Source organism: Cupressus sempervirens, chromosome 4, assembly GCF_028749045.1.
Source record: "Cupressus sempervirens isolate cs-2001-9-10 chromosome 4, ASM2874904v1, whole genome shotgun sequence".
NCBI classification, from domain to species: Eukaryota; Viridiplantae; Streptophyta; class Pinopsida; order Cupressales; family Cupressaceae; genus Cupressus; species Cupressus sempervirens.
In genome coordinates, this window is record NC_143121.1 from 308,971,133 (window position 1) to 308,989,820 (window position 18,688).

Consider the following 18,688-nt stretch of genomic DNA (forward strand, 5'->3'; position numbering starts at 1 on the left):
ATCTAATACTTCAAAAACACTATGAGCCTTATAAGCCTCCCTTAAAACAGCAGTGACAAAGCAGAAAGATAAAAGAAAGAAAGAGAAAGACGTTATCTTGGGGCCGACCTCATTTAACATGAAAGCGTGTCATTCGATGGAGATGGTTCGTCACGTATAAATACTCAACACGCCTAACTTGTTATCAAACGCAAGATTAATTCTTTTCTCCATCAACAATCTATCTGTCTATTTCGCATTGTCGTGCTCCATTTGCTCTCTGAATTCGGGAAAGAAGACCAGAGTGGATAGTTTCTGTGATGTTAGTCACCACATTCAGTTTTCCGATTCGATTCACGTCTTAAACCCCTCTCTGAACTAAGCAATGGGAAACTTGATAATATTTACCCTGTTATTTGTTCTCTCATGTGTTGGGAGATGTTCATGTTACAGCAGCTTTTCAGTGACAGGCTACGACCCACAAGATTTGGCGTCAGATGAAACACTTTTACAGATCTATGAGCGGTGGCAGTCGGAGCATGGGAAGGCCTACAACAGGCTATATGAAAAAGAAACCAGATTCCACATATTCAAGAGCAATTTGCTTTTTATTGACGCTCAGAATCGAAAAAACAATTCGTTTTCCCTTGGCCTGAATCAGTTTGCAGACCTCACCCATGATGAATTCAAAAACATGTATTTGGGTACTGTTTTTCGTTCTTCAAGACGCCATTCGGAAACCTCTCCGAGCATTCGATATCAGTATAGAAAAGGCGATCACTTAACTGAATCAGTGGACTGGAGAAAATCTGGTGCTGTAACGGAGGTTAAAGACCAAGGAACTTGTGGTAAACTAGGTTTTATGTTATTCAATTGTTCTTTATCAATTTAGTTGTTTTTTCCAAAAGGTTAATACTGATTGTTTTTATTTATGTAAAGACAAAAGGTTTGTACTGATGGTTTAATTTTTCTATGTTTTATAGGAAGTTGTTGGGCTTTCTCCACAGTTGCAGCTGTCGAGGGGGTTAATCAGATTGTGACAGGGAAGTTAATATCTTTGTCTGAACAAGAGCTTGTAGACTGTGATACTTCTGTTAACCGGGGATGCCATGGTGGATTAATGGATGCTGCATTTCAGTTTATTGTGGATAATGGTGGTATTGACAGTGAAGCAGATTACCCTTATAAGGCTCTAGATGATGCCTGTAGCATGCAACGGGTACACTTCATTATTTTTTTAATGCTTCATGTTTTGCTGTGACCTTTACTTCCCTTGAAACTAATTGGATTTTTTACTGTAAGATTCTCTTGTCTCAATAGTTTGCGTTTCTCTTTTTCTACTTATTTCACAAATTGAAACAAACCATGGAGAACCAAAGCATTCATTGTTAGGTCTATGTCAACAATAAACTCTAAAGGTTTTTAAAGATTAGGGTTAACCGTCTGCTCCAAAGCTGTTGAGGAAATTACAAAACAATTTAGAGAGGAAACATAAGAAAGAAACATAGAAGATGGAATATGGCAAATGAAAAATATACCATGTTCATAAATCATGCTCTATTATAAAATCTACTCCTTTGTTTGGCATAAGCAATGATGTTTAAGCCAAATCCCACAATGACTTTTTTGGAAGTCTGCTCCTTACGTGAAGAATCTCAACTTAGACTAGTCTTATTTTGACACTGGGCAAATAGTGTTTAAGATCAATGTGAATATGGTATAAACCCGCAATTGAATTTTTATGGCATGACCTGCAGAGAAAATCCCACGTAGTTTCAATTGATGGCTATGAAGATGTACCTACACATGATGAAAAATCATTGCAGAAGGCTATAGCACATCAACCGATCAGTGTGGCGATTGAAGCTGGTGGAAGGGAGTTTCAATTTTACGAATCTGTAAGTTTTATTTTCCTCGGATTTTAGCTAAGGCTGGTACTAATAAAAATCATTTAAGTGTTTTATGCTGAATTGGTTTTTGGACAATTATTTAACTGATTTTTATGGATACAGGGTGTGTTCGATGGTAAATGTGGAACAAATCTTGATCATGGTGTCACATTAGTGGGTTATGGTTCCGCTGATAAGGATTATTGGATTATAAAGAATTCATGGGGTCCAAGATGGGGTGAAAATGGATATGTCAGGATGGAAAGAAATATTAAAAGCTCATATGGAAAATGTGGTATTGCCATCCAACCATCATACCCAATAAAAAATGGGCTCAATCCTCCTTCACATAACCCTTATCCTCCATCTCCAATTCAACCTGCAACAAAATGTAATGCATATTATTCATGTCCGGCTGGTACCACATGCTGTTGTGCATATAGATTTTATAGATTATGCATTCATTGGACTTGTTGTCCTGCTGAATCTGCCAGATGTTGTAATGATCCTTCTCATTTCCATTCTGTGATTTGAGTACAAGGAGCTGTCGTAAGGTCAGACTCCGTATATCTATTCCTTAAATGGTTTTCTATATTTTGTTTGGGAAACATTTTTTCATCAGGTCTTTGTAGGTTTTCTTAAGAGATCTAATAGTTGTTCATTTATTTGTGCAGTGTTGAAATGATCTATTCTTGAGAAGCCGTGGTCAACAGCTCTCAAGCAAAGCTTCATTCATTATCAAACTTATTACACTAGCACACTCCTAGCTTCCTGCTCACCGTCATCTTATCAATCTTGAAACACATCCATCATTTTGGGTGCCTTGAAGTTGCCAATCGAGTTTGTCTTAATCCTAATATATTTCAATATTTTTATTCCATGTTATGGCAACTGAAATTACAGTTCTGTCGAATGTTGTGGCAAAGTTTTAGGCTTGGATTTATATATTTTAAATGAAAACTAGGAAATTTATTTATTTTCATTATTATTTACTCTTTGGTTTGTATACAAATAAAATTCAAGAGTACAGCAATGGGATTATTCAGTAATGCAATGGTTATTAATTACTTAAAGGGATCCCTGGTCTTATATTTGTGTAAATGGAAATCAATAGCATACAAATTCGAAAAAATAATCAATATATAAATGGAATGATTCTTAAAATTATTGAGATTCTTTTACTTCTTTACGTGGAAGGAAGAACAAGTACTAATAAGTGAGAGTATCTGTTATGGAAAATTTGCCAGGGGCATGATCATAATAATATTTCTTATTATGTTGGCGCTCTTTCATAGGCTCATTCTAAACTATTTAATTTGACAAATTGATCAAAGCCCTATTCATATAAATGAGATTTTGATATAAAAAGGCTGAAATTTATTAGTCTTATATTTATAGTCTACCTTCAAAATGAATAAGGATTCTACATAAATTTTCCATATAAAATTTCATCTCATACTAAGAATTCATATAATATGTGGATTTCAATTGTAGCTTGTTTCAAATGTCATTTAATCTTCTTAAATAATAATAATTATATGTAACATAAAAAAAAATTGTTCTTTAAAATATGATAGTTGTTATTAACTCTTTTTGTCCTATGAAACTGTACCTCAAACAACAAAATCTATTTAAACCAAAAGATCTAATTCCTAACATACTCCAAATCAAATGTTTTAACATCAATCGAAAGAGATAAAACTTGGATTAAACTATTTCAAAGAATTTAATACTCTAATAAAAGAACAACGAGCATTAGTGGATAAAATATTTTTATTTGTCAATAAAATGGAAGTGCCTATATTTTATTAATGGAGATTTATTTAGAGTTATCCCCATTCAAGTGCAAGCACTAGGAGAAAGAGGATTGTGTATGAAAACTCCTTGTGTATGAAAACTCCTAGTGTAGCCAAAATAGAATTTGTTACTCAACTTGGTGAAAGTTTAAAAATTCATATAAAAAACTCTTTATGAAAGTAATTCCAACTTGTTTTGTTCTTTTGAATTTATGATTCAATCTTAAGGTTAGTTATTTATTTTGGTGTTTCAATTGAAAAACTAAGAAATTATTTCATCATGATTCCATAAAATGAATACATATTTTGTGATATTGTGCACATGATTAGTTTTCACATATTACTTATTAAACTGTGGTAGTATGATTCCAATTTAGTGTATGATTTTGTTAAGAATGTGTTTCCTAAGGTTATCACATACCTAATCAATATTTTGAGGTTGAACTGACTCAAGTCATTAGACATGGTTCTCTCTGCTTCTTCTTCTTCATTATCCATCTTTAGCATAAGCATTCTTCTTGGTTTCTTAACTTTTATTCTCTACTTTTCTTCTTTAGATGGTAACTTTCTCCTTGTTTCACTTGTCTTTGGTCTAGGATTGGTAATTTTTACAACTTCATTCTTTTGTGGCATGACAACTATAGTGCTAGCTACCCTTGATCTTTGTCTTGTGACCCTTGATGTTGTGGTTATAGTCTTAGTAGCCACCTCTTCAAAAATTTATTCACTTTAGGTTTAACCACAATAATTTGTTTACCCTTGGTTTTCTTAGCCTTGACAAGAACTAACTCTTTACCTTTTTCTTCTTGTCCTTCATCATTATCACCTTCTTTTATGGTTCTCTCTGATTCTTCTTCTTCATTATCCATCTTTAGCATAATCATTCTTCTTGGTTTCTTAACTTTTATTCTCTACTTTTCTTCTTTAGATGGTAACTTTCTCTTTGTTTCACTTGTCCTTGGTCTAGGATTGGTGGTTTTTAGAACTCCATTCTTTTGTGGCATGACAACTATAGTGCTAGCTACCCTTGATCTTTTTCTTGTGACCCTTGATGTTATGGTTATAGTCTTAGTAGCCACCTCTTCAAACATTTATTCACTTTAGGTTTAACCACAACAATTTGTTTACCCTTGGTTTTCTTAGCCTTGACAAGAACTCTTTACCTTTTTCTTCTTGTCCTTCATCATTATCACCTTCTTTTCCTATCATCTTCTTTCTTTTCCTATCCAACTAAGGAACCTTTGTTTGCATCATCATTATAATCTTGGTTTTCTCATAGATACTAAAAGGTTCAACATTCTTATCAATATCATCTACCCATAATGCATTAATGGTTGCTGAAACTTCATCAGCACTGACTTCATAATGAAGAAGTGTCAACCATGGAACTCTTATAATTATAGCTTGAAGATATGTATAATTAGTATCCGCTAAGAAGTATATATCATCATAATATTGATCAATGGCCATTTTAGGGATCCTGAACCTATTTTTCATCTTTTACTTAAAATATTCAAAGTACTCATCTATAACTGTCTCAAACTTATCACTTGTTTGACTAATAAACTTTTTGACTTGCTCGGTAATAGGTTTATTGTTATCCCATATCACATCTCCTATTGTAGGGAATGAATTCTATAAATAAAAGAATATACAAATAATAAGAGAACAAAATTTACATTATTCTTTGCCTTTCTTATGGCTCTTAGATTGTCTACCAACTGAGTGAGATGTAGTTCAGCTAGATTATAATTATGATCCTTCTTAACAAGTTTTTATCCCATATCCACAATAGCACATGACACACTATTAAGTTGGCTTGACTGGTAGAATTTGTGTGCTATAACTCTAACAAAATATTCTATCTCTGGTTCTTCAATGGTTATGATTGATATACGTCTACCATTCCATTTTGCATGAGCATTGTTTGCAGTCACATCTCTTTCTTGGCAGAGAATGGTCTTTATCCTATCTGGAATAGGGCATCCCATGATGTGAAGGATGATAAAGGTTATTATCTTTACTAGTTTTTTCTCCAACTAGAGTTTCATGTCATGGATCCATCTTAACACAATCTTGATGTATTCCACTTTGAAAACCTTCACGAAGTTTAGGGAGAGAGTTAACACTTTCTTGTCTACTACCATGTGCTCATCTATCAACCTACCATTCTCACACAACTTGTTGTATAGACTCCTCAGCTCAAAGTCTCCAATCTCTCAAATCTTACACATATAACATGATTTGATATTGTGAACTATAATAACCATTGGTAGAAATGTTGATAATACATGAGAAGAATCTCTAAGTAATGCAATATCTGGGTATGCTTGAACTTCGATAGAGAACATACTTCATTTAAAACTATATGAGCATTACTACAGTTCAATACATCCTTCTCACTTGCAGATATGGTTGATACCATTTCTTTAGATCAGTTTTTAAAGTGCAAGAAACTTTACAACTGGTCTTAATTCAATCTTAAACAACTTACTTAAGATGCCAATGACACACACTAGATCTTCCCCAACTACTAATAAAGTTTCTCTGCAATTACCTTCACGATTTGCTTTGCGAGTTCTCAAAATCCTAGTAAGTAAAAAGAGCCTTGAAATCTACTATATAGGTTCAAATGATCAAGTTACATCTCCATAAATTCTTTGTACATGTATTAGGTGCATAACTATTGTCTTGGCCAACTTAGTGGAACTCATTAAACACACTTCCCTAAACTTTTCCTAGTCTGTATCATAACTTGGTACTTGATGTTTACTAGATTTTCATGTTGGCATAAAAAAAAATCATTTTTCTTTTCAAATCTTATATTTTTCTTTGTACATCTGGGTTGGACTTACATGTCCTTGTAGATTATCATGCTCAGTTGGAATTACATGGATATAGTATTAGGAACTAATTTATAATTTATCAATTTATAGCATAGTTCCATACATACCTTATCATTTTAGTTTGAGGTGTAGAGTCACCTAATTCATTGGATTTGGTGATCACAACTTCACCCTTTTGGATGCAACCTCCATAAGTTTTCTTCTTCCAAGTTTGATTCATCTAAATTCTCACTTCCTCTATATTGACCTTTGTCTTTCCATTGTTCTCCTCAACATTGAGTTTTGTCACCTAGTTCATATAGTTATTTCTTAGGTTACCAACCTTTAGACAATTAAAATATTCTAATCTAAAACTTCTCAATTTTTCACAATATTGACAATTCACCCAAATATTTTAATCCCAATTTACGACATTATCTTGTTTAGGTCCTTTTCCTTGATCTTTAGGTGTGCAATTTTTATTTACTTTGGACCTTCAATCTTTTACCTTATGACTATACTTATGACATGTATAACAATAACCTTCAAATCTAGATGTATTTGGTTTCTTATTGAGGTCTTTGATCTAGACTTCATGTTCTTGATGACCTTTTTTTTACAAGTGAAACAATAACCACTAACTTTGGGTTTAGAATTTGACTTACCAATTTTTTTCCTATAGACATTTGTTGGATGACTTGGTTTTCCAAAATGATAGCATGAAGGCTTCTTGTTCTTTGGTTTTATAGTCACATTTCTTTGTTCTCCCTGCTTTGATGATTATCCTTTTTTGGAACATGATAGGAACTTGACATAGTCTAGTCCAAAAGGTATCATGAGGTCTCCTTGATGCATTCATCTATCCATTAAGAAATTTCATAGCCACTTTAGGTTTGTTCAATCTCTCAATGAATTCTTCTTCAAATTTCAACTCATTCACCAATCTATCATTCTCAAATTTCAAATTGGCAATCTCCATTTCCTTTCTTACAATCTCATGCTTTGCACTTAGTAACTGATTGATCATGTCAAACTAATTGTGAGTCATATTTTTTACTTCATTGATCCTTTAACCAAGTCATGTAGCTGTCTATATTTTGTCTTCATCTACCATTTCTTTGTCTTCTTTAGCCTTTTCTTTGTCTTCCTAAGCCTTTTTTATTTGTTTTGTTGCTCCACATTATCTTACTGCTTGTATCTCATGTTATCTTTTCAATGCTCTGACTTCTTTATTCAAAATGGTGTTCCTCTCCAATAGATCTACTACTACTATATCTAATTCACTAGAACTATCTCATCAAATAGTTCTTCAACAATCTCTTCTTTGTATTGAGTTTCATTTTGTTGAAATTCCATCTCCTTTGTAGTTTTAACTTGTTCAAATCTATAAAATTATTTACACTTCAAACATGAAACATATTGATCTCTTCACATTAACCCTAATTTAAACATTAACCTTATATCAATATAATTATTCAGTACTGCATAATATCATATCTAACATCTAACAACATAAATGAAAAATCATAAACTCATAACAAATTAATACACAAATTTAGTAACACAAAAAAAATCCAAGGTGAAGGTAAAACTATAGTGGGGATGACATCCTCAAAATCTTCACTACTTGAGCAATAACTTTGTGTCTATTAAGGCTACAACAATTTAATAGGTCTATAGGAAAAACCCTTAGCTAGGTAATCCCTAATAGTATTTTTTATCACTGTTACCTGGGAAAGTTCCTCATGTTGCATATTTTAGAAGAGTACAATTTTTTAGCATAATATCAAACAGTGGTTATCACCCAGATTGGATCTCATTATGTGGTAGATTTTGTTATGATTTCATGTTATTGGAAAGGTTTATTTACTTCACGTGTTTATTGAATATTAAACGGGTTAAAGTGTTAATCAACTAACTTGGTGAGATTTAGTTTGATTTATTCATTAATGACTCACTCCCCCCATCTTTAATAACCAAGTTTGTATTAAAACACAAATACTTCTTTAGAATTATTTATAGAACCCTATTATTGTGTCTCATGGCATGAGGCATTCTATATAAGTTATGAGAGTAGTTTTGGCAATGTTGCTGCTTATAGATTTGGACTATGTTTATCTGTACACTAAAGTGAATCAAATGGTGGCTAGGATGCCAAATTTTATAAGATTATGTAGAAGCTAGTTTCATTCTTTCATGCTCTTTCTGGTCATAGTAATTCTAAAATGGTAAAAGTTAAAATATTAAATCCTTTTATTAAGGAGTTTTTAATCTATTTTAAAGAGCGATTATTTAATGGTTTGTAGAAGTATTTTAATTTTAGAAAATGTAAATAGATTTGTCTCTATTATGATTTTTCCTAACTTAGTTTTAGCTATTTTTGTTGATAAAGGGTTTCCAAAACATTACTCTTGTACATATATTCTACGAGTTAAGAAAACATGATGGTGGAAGCCTTGGTTTAGGGGTAACAATAGGGAATGTTTGTGAAAATAGTAGTATATTTGAATATGTTATTTTAAATTAAGTGTTTTTTATGTAAGAACATGTATGCACAAAAAAGTGTGAAGATGTGTGTGTGTGTGTGTGTGCACGCGCGCGCGTGCGTGCGTTTGTTTGCACGCGCGCGCGTGCATGTGCACTTATGTAAATGATTGTGATTGTAAATATCAGTTTAATTACAAATAGATAATGATCTAGTGATTGGATTAAAACTCAAGCATTTGTAAGACCACTAGCATTTGATATTGTATAAGACACTTTTACTAAGATAGGAGTTTGTGCTCATTACCATTGGTAGTGCTAAATAATTTTTAATCCTGTAGTGCTCTATGAATCAATAAATATACTAGTTAAGGAATATTTTTTCATATGATGAGACGAGTTCACTAAGTATGATTTTAGACCAAAAAAATGTATTACTAGTTCCTCTATAAAAAAATCTTAGTTGGATTTTTTACTCATCTCGTTGAAAGCATAAGAAAACATAAAAAATATTTATGAAATTAATTTCAAATTATGTGTTTTTTTGTTGTGTTTATGATTATGTTATCTAATTTTGTGTATCAAGTGAAAGATTAAAATAAATTATGTCACTCATATTCATCCCCACCATTCTCAAGGTGAATCCACTTCCAATAAGTGGTGTCAAAGTCTACAGTCTTTACATATAGGTCTATCCTATGGGTCAACTCTTGTCTATTGGAAGTATTATGGCTCAAGAAGATCACTCACAAGAGATCCTCTCTTTGATGACATTGATTAATATGTCTAAAAGGTGATGATGAAATTTTTTATGAATTCTATTGACATAAGGATGTGGGAATTAGTTTTTTTTTTAAATGTATTATTTCCTTTACTATTCCTATAGATCCTCATATAAATAATAAATTAAACTATATAAAAGAGCCATATTTTATACACTGATTGGTCATACTAAAGAAATCTTTGTTAAGGTCATCTTTTGTAAATATGAAAATAATATTTGGCATGAATGTGAAATAATTTTTATCAGGAAGATGCATTTCATTCTTTGAAAAAACATAAATATTGTTGTGAAAATTTACCTTTTCACAAGTAAGTGCAGTCCTAATAAATCAATCTAGATAAATATCAGTGGTCGGATGGGTTTCCACCATGATTATTTCAAAAATGATGGGATTTTAAAGGGATACAGGAAGCTGAGCCTTTAGAAGGAGTATGAGATCTTGGAAAAATCCTTAGGGAGTTAAATAATACCTTTTTTTTTTTGTCTTTTTTTTTATTATCAGTAAACGGCCAAGGCCTTGATCTATATTATTAATTTAAAAGAAATTACAAAGCATATCTCCGTTCAAACGGGCACTGGTAGGAAAGAACAGAGAAGAAAACCTGCAGTCTTGCCCGAGACAAATGTCCTATATTATTACAACTTTAAGAGGGGCATACCCCAGTGAAATAGTTTCTCTAATAATTACAAATAATCTGGGGGATACCCCTGATAATTTACAACTCAATAAATCCATAAATTCTTGGCGAGTGAAGGTAGGATAGCGATCAATAGATTGATTATAATTTCTCATTTTACTTCCTACATTCAAAAATTTTTATACTAGATATTCAAACAAAGGGTTAGCCATTAATGAGAAAAAGAAAAAAAAGCATAGATACCTAGCAAAATAAAAAGATAAATATGAAGACTGACTGCAAAATTAGTAAACTAAACTATAAGGAGAGGAAAAGTAGTTAACTCTGCGAGATGACCACTATGAAATAGTCAGAGAGTATACATAAAAATCAACAATATGAGCTAAATTTACATCATAAAAAATTTTAAGAAAGGGTTCCTGAGCCATGATTGCTTTACTAAAATCATAACGATACTCATAAAAAGGAACCTACCTTAACCAATTATAACAGAGAAGAGCCTATTCTATGAGATCGCCCAGCTAAAGCTTATAGAAGCGGTTATCTCAAAGGATTAATTAGTAAAGATTTAATGGGCCCTTAATAAGAGGCTACATGTTAACCAGTCGTAACTGGAGTTAGAATCAGTTGGCCAAAGTGAGGAAAGAGGTTTATCAAACAGATCAAACAGGAAAAACCAGCCAATCTAAAAATTATTTCTAATTGGAAAACAGAGTGTGACCCAAATAGCTGATTAACTACTAAATACTGAATTACATAGAATGCCAAGAAAAGATACTATACCCAGAAAGCAAGTCTGACGAATTTCTTGAGAATGGAAATCAATTTATGTGTTACCCACTAAATGAGAGAACACCACAACATTTGAGAGGAAGGTAATCGGGGGAAAGGGGCCCAATCCATGATTTCACTGCTAACACATTACTTGATTCATTATTACCAATCATGACTAGACCAATTATAGAAGTATTGCATCTTTTCGATGCTATCGACCGGACATCATAGATAGAGGAGGCTAAATAGGCTTAAAATTAAAGAAACCATATCCTATGTTTATGAGCTTACTAGCCATTGATGATGCTTGAACCAGTGCCCAAAAAGGAAGAAGATACTGATCTTAGCAAAAACTTTAGTCAAGCTGAATCCTCAATATTTAGAAAAAACCAAACTGGGTAATGGAGTCTACTCCTAAAAGAAGATCTAATACTCAATCTTGATTTTCAGAGACTTCCATACATAGAAACTTTATCCATTTACATAAACTCTAGAGATTTACTAAAGATGGAAATAAAATAGTAGAATCGTGAAAGCTTATAAATACCAAGTCTCGGAGTTATAAAATATCAAAAAAGTGGCACCGCCAAATTCATGATAAACTTGTAGAAATTACCTCATGCTACCATTAAATCTATATCGGGTAGTAAGAATTTCATACAAATTCTGAGTATTTAAAGTCTGCATATTTCATACAATTATATTGTCCTTAGAAATATCTCATATGCAGATGCTGAGAATGTTAATAAAATAATAAACCAGAGAAAATTAAGCCTAGAAGGGCCAAAATAGGTTAACATGAAATACAAACCTAATATGAATTAAATAAGATACCATCTCAATTATAGATAGGGTACTAAAATTTTAAGAGCTCAAAATATACTAAAACTCAGTACAAATATCTTTAATATTGATTATATATTAACACACCAGTTTACCACAGAGTTTATCACCAATTTACAGACCAAACCATTCATGCTATAATATACTGATTTATAGACCATATACTTGTGCTTCAGTCTAAGGGACAATCATTTTAGCTATAATAGCGTAGTACCAAAATCACCACCAGTATATATATTAGAATTCTTATAGTATTATATCTTATCTAGAATGGCCAACATCTAACTAGCCGGTCCCCTTCCTTCCTTCCAAAACACCATAATCACGTCTGCCATGTCATTTGTATGCTCCACTTGAAAATTCAGTGGAAATGTGTAGTCATGTTTCACTCTACTTGATTTCTCTGTATTTGGGGTACTGAATTCTAAATCATCCAGATTGTCGAAAGACACCCTCGGCTTGATGTAGGCATTGAAGTGGTGAAGATAGTTGAGGAGCCACTCTTTATTTTCTTCTATAATAATCCTTCACCATCGAAGGAGAAAATGTAGGCTGGCCTCCATTTTTGGCCATTCTCTGTAAAAAGCTAGGTTTTCTCGAATGAACAGAGACTGTCATCGAGGAGTGGTTACTAAATTCGGATGCCCTATAGGGAGACTCATATATCTTTCAGGGAGGGGAATCCTGAATTTATTATCAATGCTGAACATTGCTTCTTCCAGCCCCTTTCTCCATGTCAGAACAAAAAGATCATGACAGAGCTAGACAATGTCATTCGCTTCTACTTTAGCTCTTACTAAACATCCAATAAAGGACCCGATAATATCGCTATTGGTCCTTTAGGTATACCGATAATCAAACACCTCCTCTCCTAGTGCTCTGCAAATAGCAAAGTGCATCATGTCATCCACCAGGTATAAAATGCAGTTCCACCTTTCTGGTTTTACCGACCCACAAAAGGCCATATTTCGATTCTCAGAGGCATGAACAGGACAATGTTGGATTCCATTCCTAAACTGAGAAATTGAGGATGGGTAGCTCAGATACATACTTCTATAAATAATGAAGGGAAACTTCTAGATGCGAGCATGAGATATACCATCTCATGAATACGTTTATCGAAAGGCTAAAGCTTACCCATGCGACATACTAGAAGTGCAGGATATCACAAGAGGGTAATCATTATACGAAATCTCGATCTGTCTACACCATGATTTACATAATATTGGTGTAAAAGGTACCTTAATCATAAAGACTACATACTTCACACACTCGAGCTACCAAAGATTGGTCTACCATTATTTTAAGATTATTAGGCAAAGATGATTAGATGTCTTCTTTAGTGGGGTCACTAAATATAAGAGAACTTTATGCTACTAGATATCATAATTTAACTAACTATACTTAAGATATACGCTCCACTTAGACCATTATTAGTGCAGAATACAATACTTCTTATTAACCAATAAGGAATTGACTCCATCTGCACCTAGGTTAGCTAGCTGATCTGCCCTACTGTTACCTTCCCTGAATATGTGACAGATCTTATACTCTTCCAATTTATCCAATGAAAGGATAATTTCTTCTAAGTGAGAATTTAGGACCCAGTTAGGGGTGGATCTTTTCCTAACAGCATTGAGGATGATTAGGGAGTCACCTTCAATAATAACTTTGGTTAACTTAAGCTCTAGGCATAATTGAATCCCTTGATGGAGAGCCTCCAATTCTGCTATATTATTTGAGGAAGGTTGGATAGGCATCACTTTTTTAGCTATCCAACATCCTACCTCATTGGTTATTATACATCCAATACCCACTATACCTGGGTTGCCTCGCGCAGCTCCATCAAAATTTAGTTTGACCCATCCAATCGGTGGCAGAACCCATTTGCAGATTTTCCTAGCCTCTATACTTTTCTTCATGTAAGTTAAGGGGGTGTTGTTTAGATTGGACCATCACTTCTTGATAATGCCATCCCAATTTGAAAAGGAACCTTCCTCTAGCCTTGATTTACTTAAGTAGGAGTTGACTAATTCTACAATACTAGCTTCAATTTTGACAATAAGCTCTGCCAGTTTGAGTTCCAAGTTTTGGAAAATACGTTGATTCCATTCCTTCTAGATTTCCCAGATAATGATCGAAGGGGATATGTTCCAAAGCTTATTGTAGACTCCCTTAACTAAATTCATGGGCCAACCAAAGAGAAAATCAATCAAAGAATTTGGAAAAGGTGTAGACCAATCTAGCCTCCACCTAATCCATTCCCAACAACTTTGGGCATAGGTACAATTGAACAAGAGATGATCAGCATCTTCACTATTACAATGGCAAAGGGTACACCTAGAGGGGCCGTGGAAGCCAAGAACATAAAGTCTATCCATAGTTAAAATCCTTTTTTGAATAGCAAGCCAAAGGAAGAATCCGGCTTTTGGGAGACAAGAGGAGTCCCAGCATAGTTGTGATGGGATATCTACAAACTCTATTTGATGAGTTTTGAAAATAGCTCTATAACAATTACTGACATTGTATTGCCCATCATTGTAGGCAGCCCAAATTAGGGTATCCTTTTTTCTTGTTTGTTTGATTTTTCTATCTTTTACTAGCTTATCAAAGCTTTCCGTAATTTCCTCTTTTAGACCTAATCCTTTGATAGATTTCCAAGACCATTTGGGTGAGCCTTTTGATATTGAAAAGATCTTATAATCTTTAACTTTATTGCCCCAAAGGGACTTTAAATTATATATGAGTATCAGAATATTAAGTTGGTGAGAGAAGGTGGTTTACCATTCCATGAGTCCTCCCAGAAGAGGGCTTCATCACCTGAACCTACATCCCAAGTAAGAAACTTACTAACTAGACTATGAAATCTTAGCATGAAGTTCCAACATTCTAATCCTTTGGTAGGAGAAAAAATTCTGAAAATTGATAGTGGATCCTTTGCGATGAGATATTTATTATAGATTATCTTAGCCCATTTTCGATTATATTTATTGTATAGGCACCAAATAAGTTTCGCTCCTAGAGCTTCATTTTTCCATTGAAGGTTTTTTACCCCTAAACCCCCACACTCTTTGGGTTTGAAAATATGCCCCCACTTAATATCTCCATCCCTATCATTCCATAGGAAGTTCCTCATCTTGGACTCAAATTTCTTGAGGTTCTGCTTAGAAAGAGGAAGGCAAGATAGCAGATAAGTAGGAATGGCTGATAGTACTGGACTAATCTTGGTGCATTTTCCTGCCTTAGTTAACCATCTATCTTTCCATGAGCCTAACTTGGAATCTAATTTCTTTAGGGTATCATACCAAACCTTACCTGATTTAGTTCCTTTTTCTAAGGCTATGCCAAGATATTTGCAACGAAAGGTTCCTTTCTTGTAACCCATGATCCTACAAATTTGCTCCTCAATTTCTATCTTAGTGTTCAAAAAGAAAATTTTGGATTTATGATCGTTGACCTTCTGTCTCGAAGCTTTCATATATAGGTTAATAATGCTTTTAAGAGATCAAGCTTCTGTAATCGTGCTTTTCTCGGATACGATAGTGTCATTAGCAAACTGTTAGTGAGTTATATTAGGTAAATCTTTGGAGACTGTGATACCTAAGATCTTCTGTCTATTAGATGCATCCTGAATAGCTCTTCCAAAGGCTTTCGCCATGATAATAAACAATGAGGGGGATAGAGGGTCCCCTTTTCTAATACCTCTAGATATATCAAAAAAACCTTCTGGATTACCATTAATGAGAACCAAAATTTTAGGGGTAGAAATAAATTTGAAGATTAGATTGATCCACTGATGTGAGAACTCAAACGCTTCTAACATTTTACACAGGAATCTCCAATCCACCATATCATATGCTTTCTAAATGTCTAGTTTCATGAGCATACAGGCTTCCTTGTTGATTCTTGCTGAATGAATCATTTCTTGAATGGTGATGATACCATCTAGAATGGATCTACCTGGCATGAACCCTGTTTGTTCCTCTAAAATAATCTTTGGGAGGATCTTTTTGAGTCTGTTTGCTAAAATCTTGGAAAATATTTTATAGATAGTGTTGCATAAGGCTATTGTTCTATAATCTCCTGGGGATTCTAGATCAAACTTCTTAGGGATCAATGTAATGAAAGAGAAATTAATTTCAGCAAGAAGAGAGCCTCTGTTTCTGGATGCTTCGATTGCTTTCCAAAGGTCAATACCTATGATATCCCAACATTTTTGGAAAAAGAATGCCTGGAATCCATCTAACCTGGGGATTTATCTGAATTCATGTTGAAAACCATGTTCTTGACTTCATCTAAGGTGATGGGTTTAATCAGATTAATATTATCTTGTTGATCCACAACTTTCGGAATTACTTTTAGAAGACTAGTTTAAGCAGTGTAATTTGAACCATTATGGTTATTTAGTACATTTTTGAAATAATTAACAAAGATGTCTGCAATTTCTCCTGGTTTTTCTATTGTAATACCTTGTTGATTTTTTACACTTGTGATTCTGCTCTTTGCTCTATTGTAGATGGTTGAGTTATGAAAGAATTTTGTATTACGGTCACCTTCTGCTAGCCATCTTTCTCTCGATTTCTGCCTCCAGAATATCTCTTCTTTGGTTAGAATATTTTCTTGTTTGGCTAACAGTTCTTTTTGAGGAGATAACTGTTATTGTCCATACCTTTCTTAATCACTTCTGAATGAAGTTCTTTAAGCTGATTTTCTATATCCAATTTCTCACAGAAAATGTTGTTAAACTGGTCTTTATTCCATCTAAGGATATGTTCCTTAAGAATTTTTAATTTGTTGACGAAGACAACCATTTTATACCTTGTGAATCTCTCTAAGTCCCACCAAGCTTTAATATTACTTAGAAATTTAGGATCTAGGAACCACATTTTCTCACATTTGAATGGGTTTCTGTCCAGTTTAAGGGGCTCTAAGAATTCAAATCTAACCGAAAAATGATCTAATCCCGCGATGAGTAAAATAGAAGATTGGAAGTTAAGGTTGCAGGAATCTAATTCCCCTTGTATCATAAATTGAGAAAAGTCCTTTCTTCTATTGTTCCATGTATAAATGCCATTATTGGTAGGGGTGTCAATAAGATTATGGTTGGCACACCATTCCTTAAATATTTTAGATGCTTGCGATAGTATTTGAATACCACCATACTTTTCATTTAGGTCTAGGATGGTATTGAAGTCTCCTCCTAATAGAACAAATTCCTTATTTTGAGTATTTAAGAAATGACCAATTTCTTCCCATACTAAAATTTTATCAGAATTACTAACCGAACCATACACATTGATGATAATGAACTTAAGATTTGATTTTAAGCGTTGGACCTTACTGATAATCCAATTCTGAGATTTATTAAGGATATTAAGACTAACCTTCCTTAGGTCCCAAAGGATTACTAAACCCCCTGATGCCCCTAAGGATTCCTGAAACATGGATCGCCAAACTCTGAGCATCCTACTTAACTTATCTATTTCTACAGAGTTTAGTTTAGATTCTTGAATGAGAACAATATCAAAGTTAAAGATTTTTAGGTTATTTTTTAATAACCTTTTTTTGCTAGGGTCATTGAGAGCCCTAGCATTCCAAGTGGTGATCTTCATACCTGATTGGGAAGGTACTTCCCCTTCCCATTATGGAAAATCTAGTCAATCTTTTGTTGTTCCTTGCTCAGACCCTCTGCTTCTCAAAGTATCTTTAGAGATTTCCTACCTCTTTTACCCTTTACTCTGCCACAATTTGGTGATTTAGGTCCTTCTTGGGACATGTAGATACCTAGCTAATCCAAGTTTACTTCTGCTTACTGTACTATATTCTTTGTATCTGTATTGGGTTGGTCCTCTTCCTTTGGTTCAATTTCTGATAGTATTTGTTTAGCTAAATTTGATTGACTGGTGAACTCTGCTGCCAACTCGTCCATTTGAATGTTAAATATGTCTCTTCTAAGATCTTCACTAGTGTAGTTCTCCCCCCCCTAACTGGATAACTCTCTGGATAAGATCTTCCTTCTGAGTTGTTGAGGTATTCTCACACTCTTCAGGACAGAAAGCTTGGACTAATTCATCAGTAAGCTGATTAATCTTATCTTCTTCTACCTCTGACATGTCAAATATAGTGTATGATGTGTTTGAGAAGTTTTCCTTGTTCAAGAATTCTTGAAACTCAATGATTGTTAACATAGCTGCTTTGTCACTGCCTTTAGCTTGATTCTGAAGACGGTTGTTAGGAGTAAAAGGGGAACTGTAGGTAGTTGCAGGGGTTTGTCAAAACTTTCTATTTACCTTATACTTCTCTAGCATGCTATCCTCTAACCTAACCTGGATAGGTTTTGGTGAGTTTTCATTCTTTTGAAGTTCTTGTATACTGCTATCCCTGCATTAGTTGAATAACATGCTATTTTCTAGCTCTTCTATTTGATCTACTGGGGTCTCTTCTGGATAATCTATAGAGTCAAGGATCTCACTTAATTGACTATCTTTTTTTTTTTTGGATAATGTTCCCTTTGCTTCCTTATGTTGATTAGTGATTGACTTTTCCATCACTTTGTTACAATTCCTTTCAACATTTGTAGTCTGTGTCTTTATATCCTCAGATCCACTTTTTATTGTCTTTTGTTTATGCTTGTGAGATCCTGTTTCTTTAAATTTCTTATCATTTTTAGGGGAAA

At 33.6% G+C, this 18,688-nt stretch overlaps 1 protein-coding gene across 1 annotated transcript in view; it reads left to right on the forward strand.

The window, feature by feature from the left end:
• Positions 1–364: 364 nt before the first annotated feature.
• Positions 365–18,688, forward strand: part of LOC149561243 (cysteine proteinase COT44-like) — a 31,835-nt gene continuing 13,511 nt past the window's right edge. The window contains exons 1-4 of the mRNA XM_089827785.1: positions 365–827; positions 963–1,198; positions 1,737–1,877; positions 1,992–2,393. Coding sequence (XP_089683911.1) covers positions 365–827; positions 963–1,198; positions 1,737–1,877; positions 1,992–2,393 — 1,242 coding nt within the window. The remainder of the gene's footprint in view (positions 828–962; positions 1,199–1,736; positions 1,878–1,991; positions 2,394–18,688) is intronic.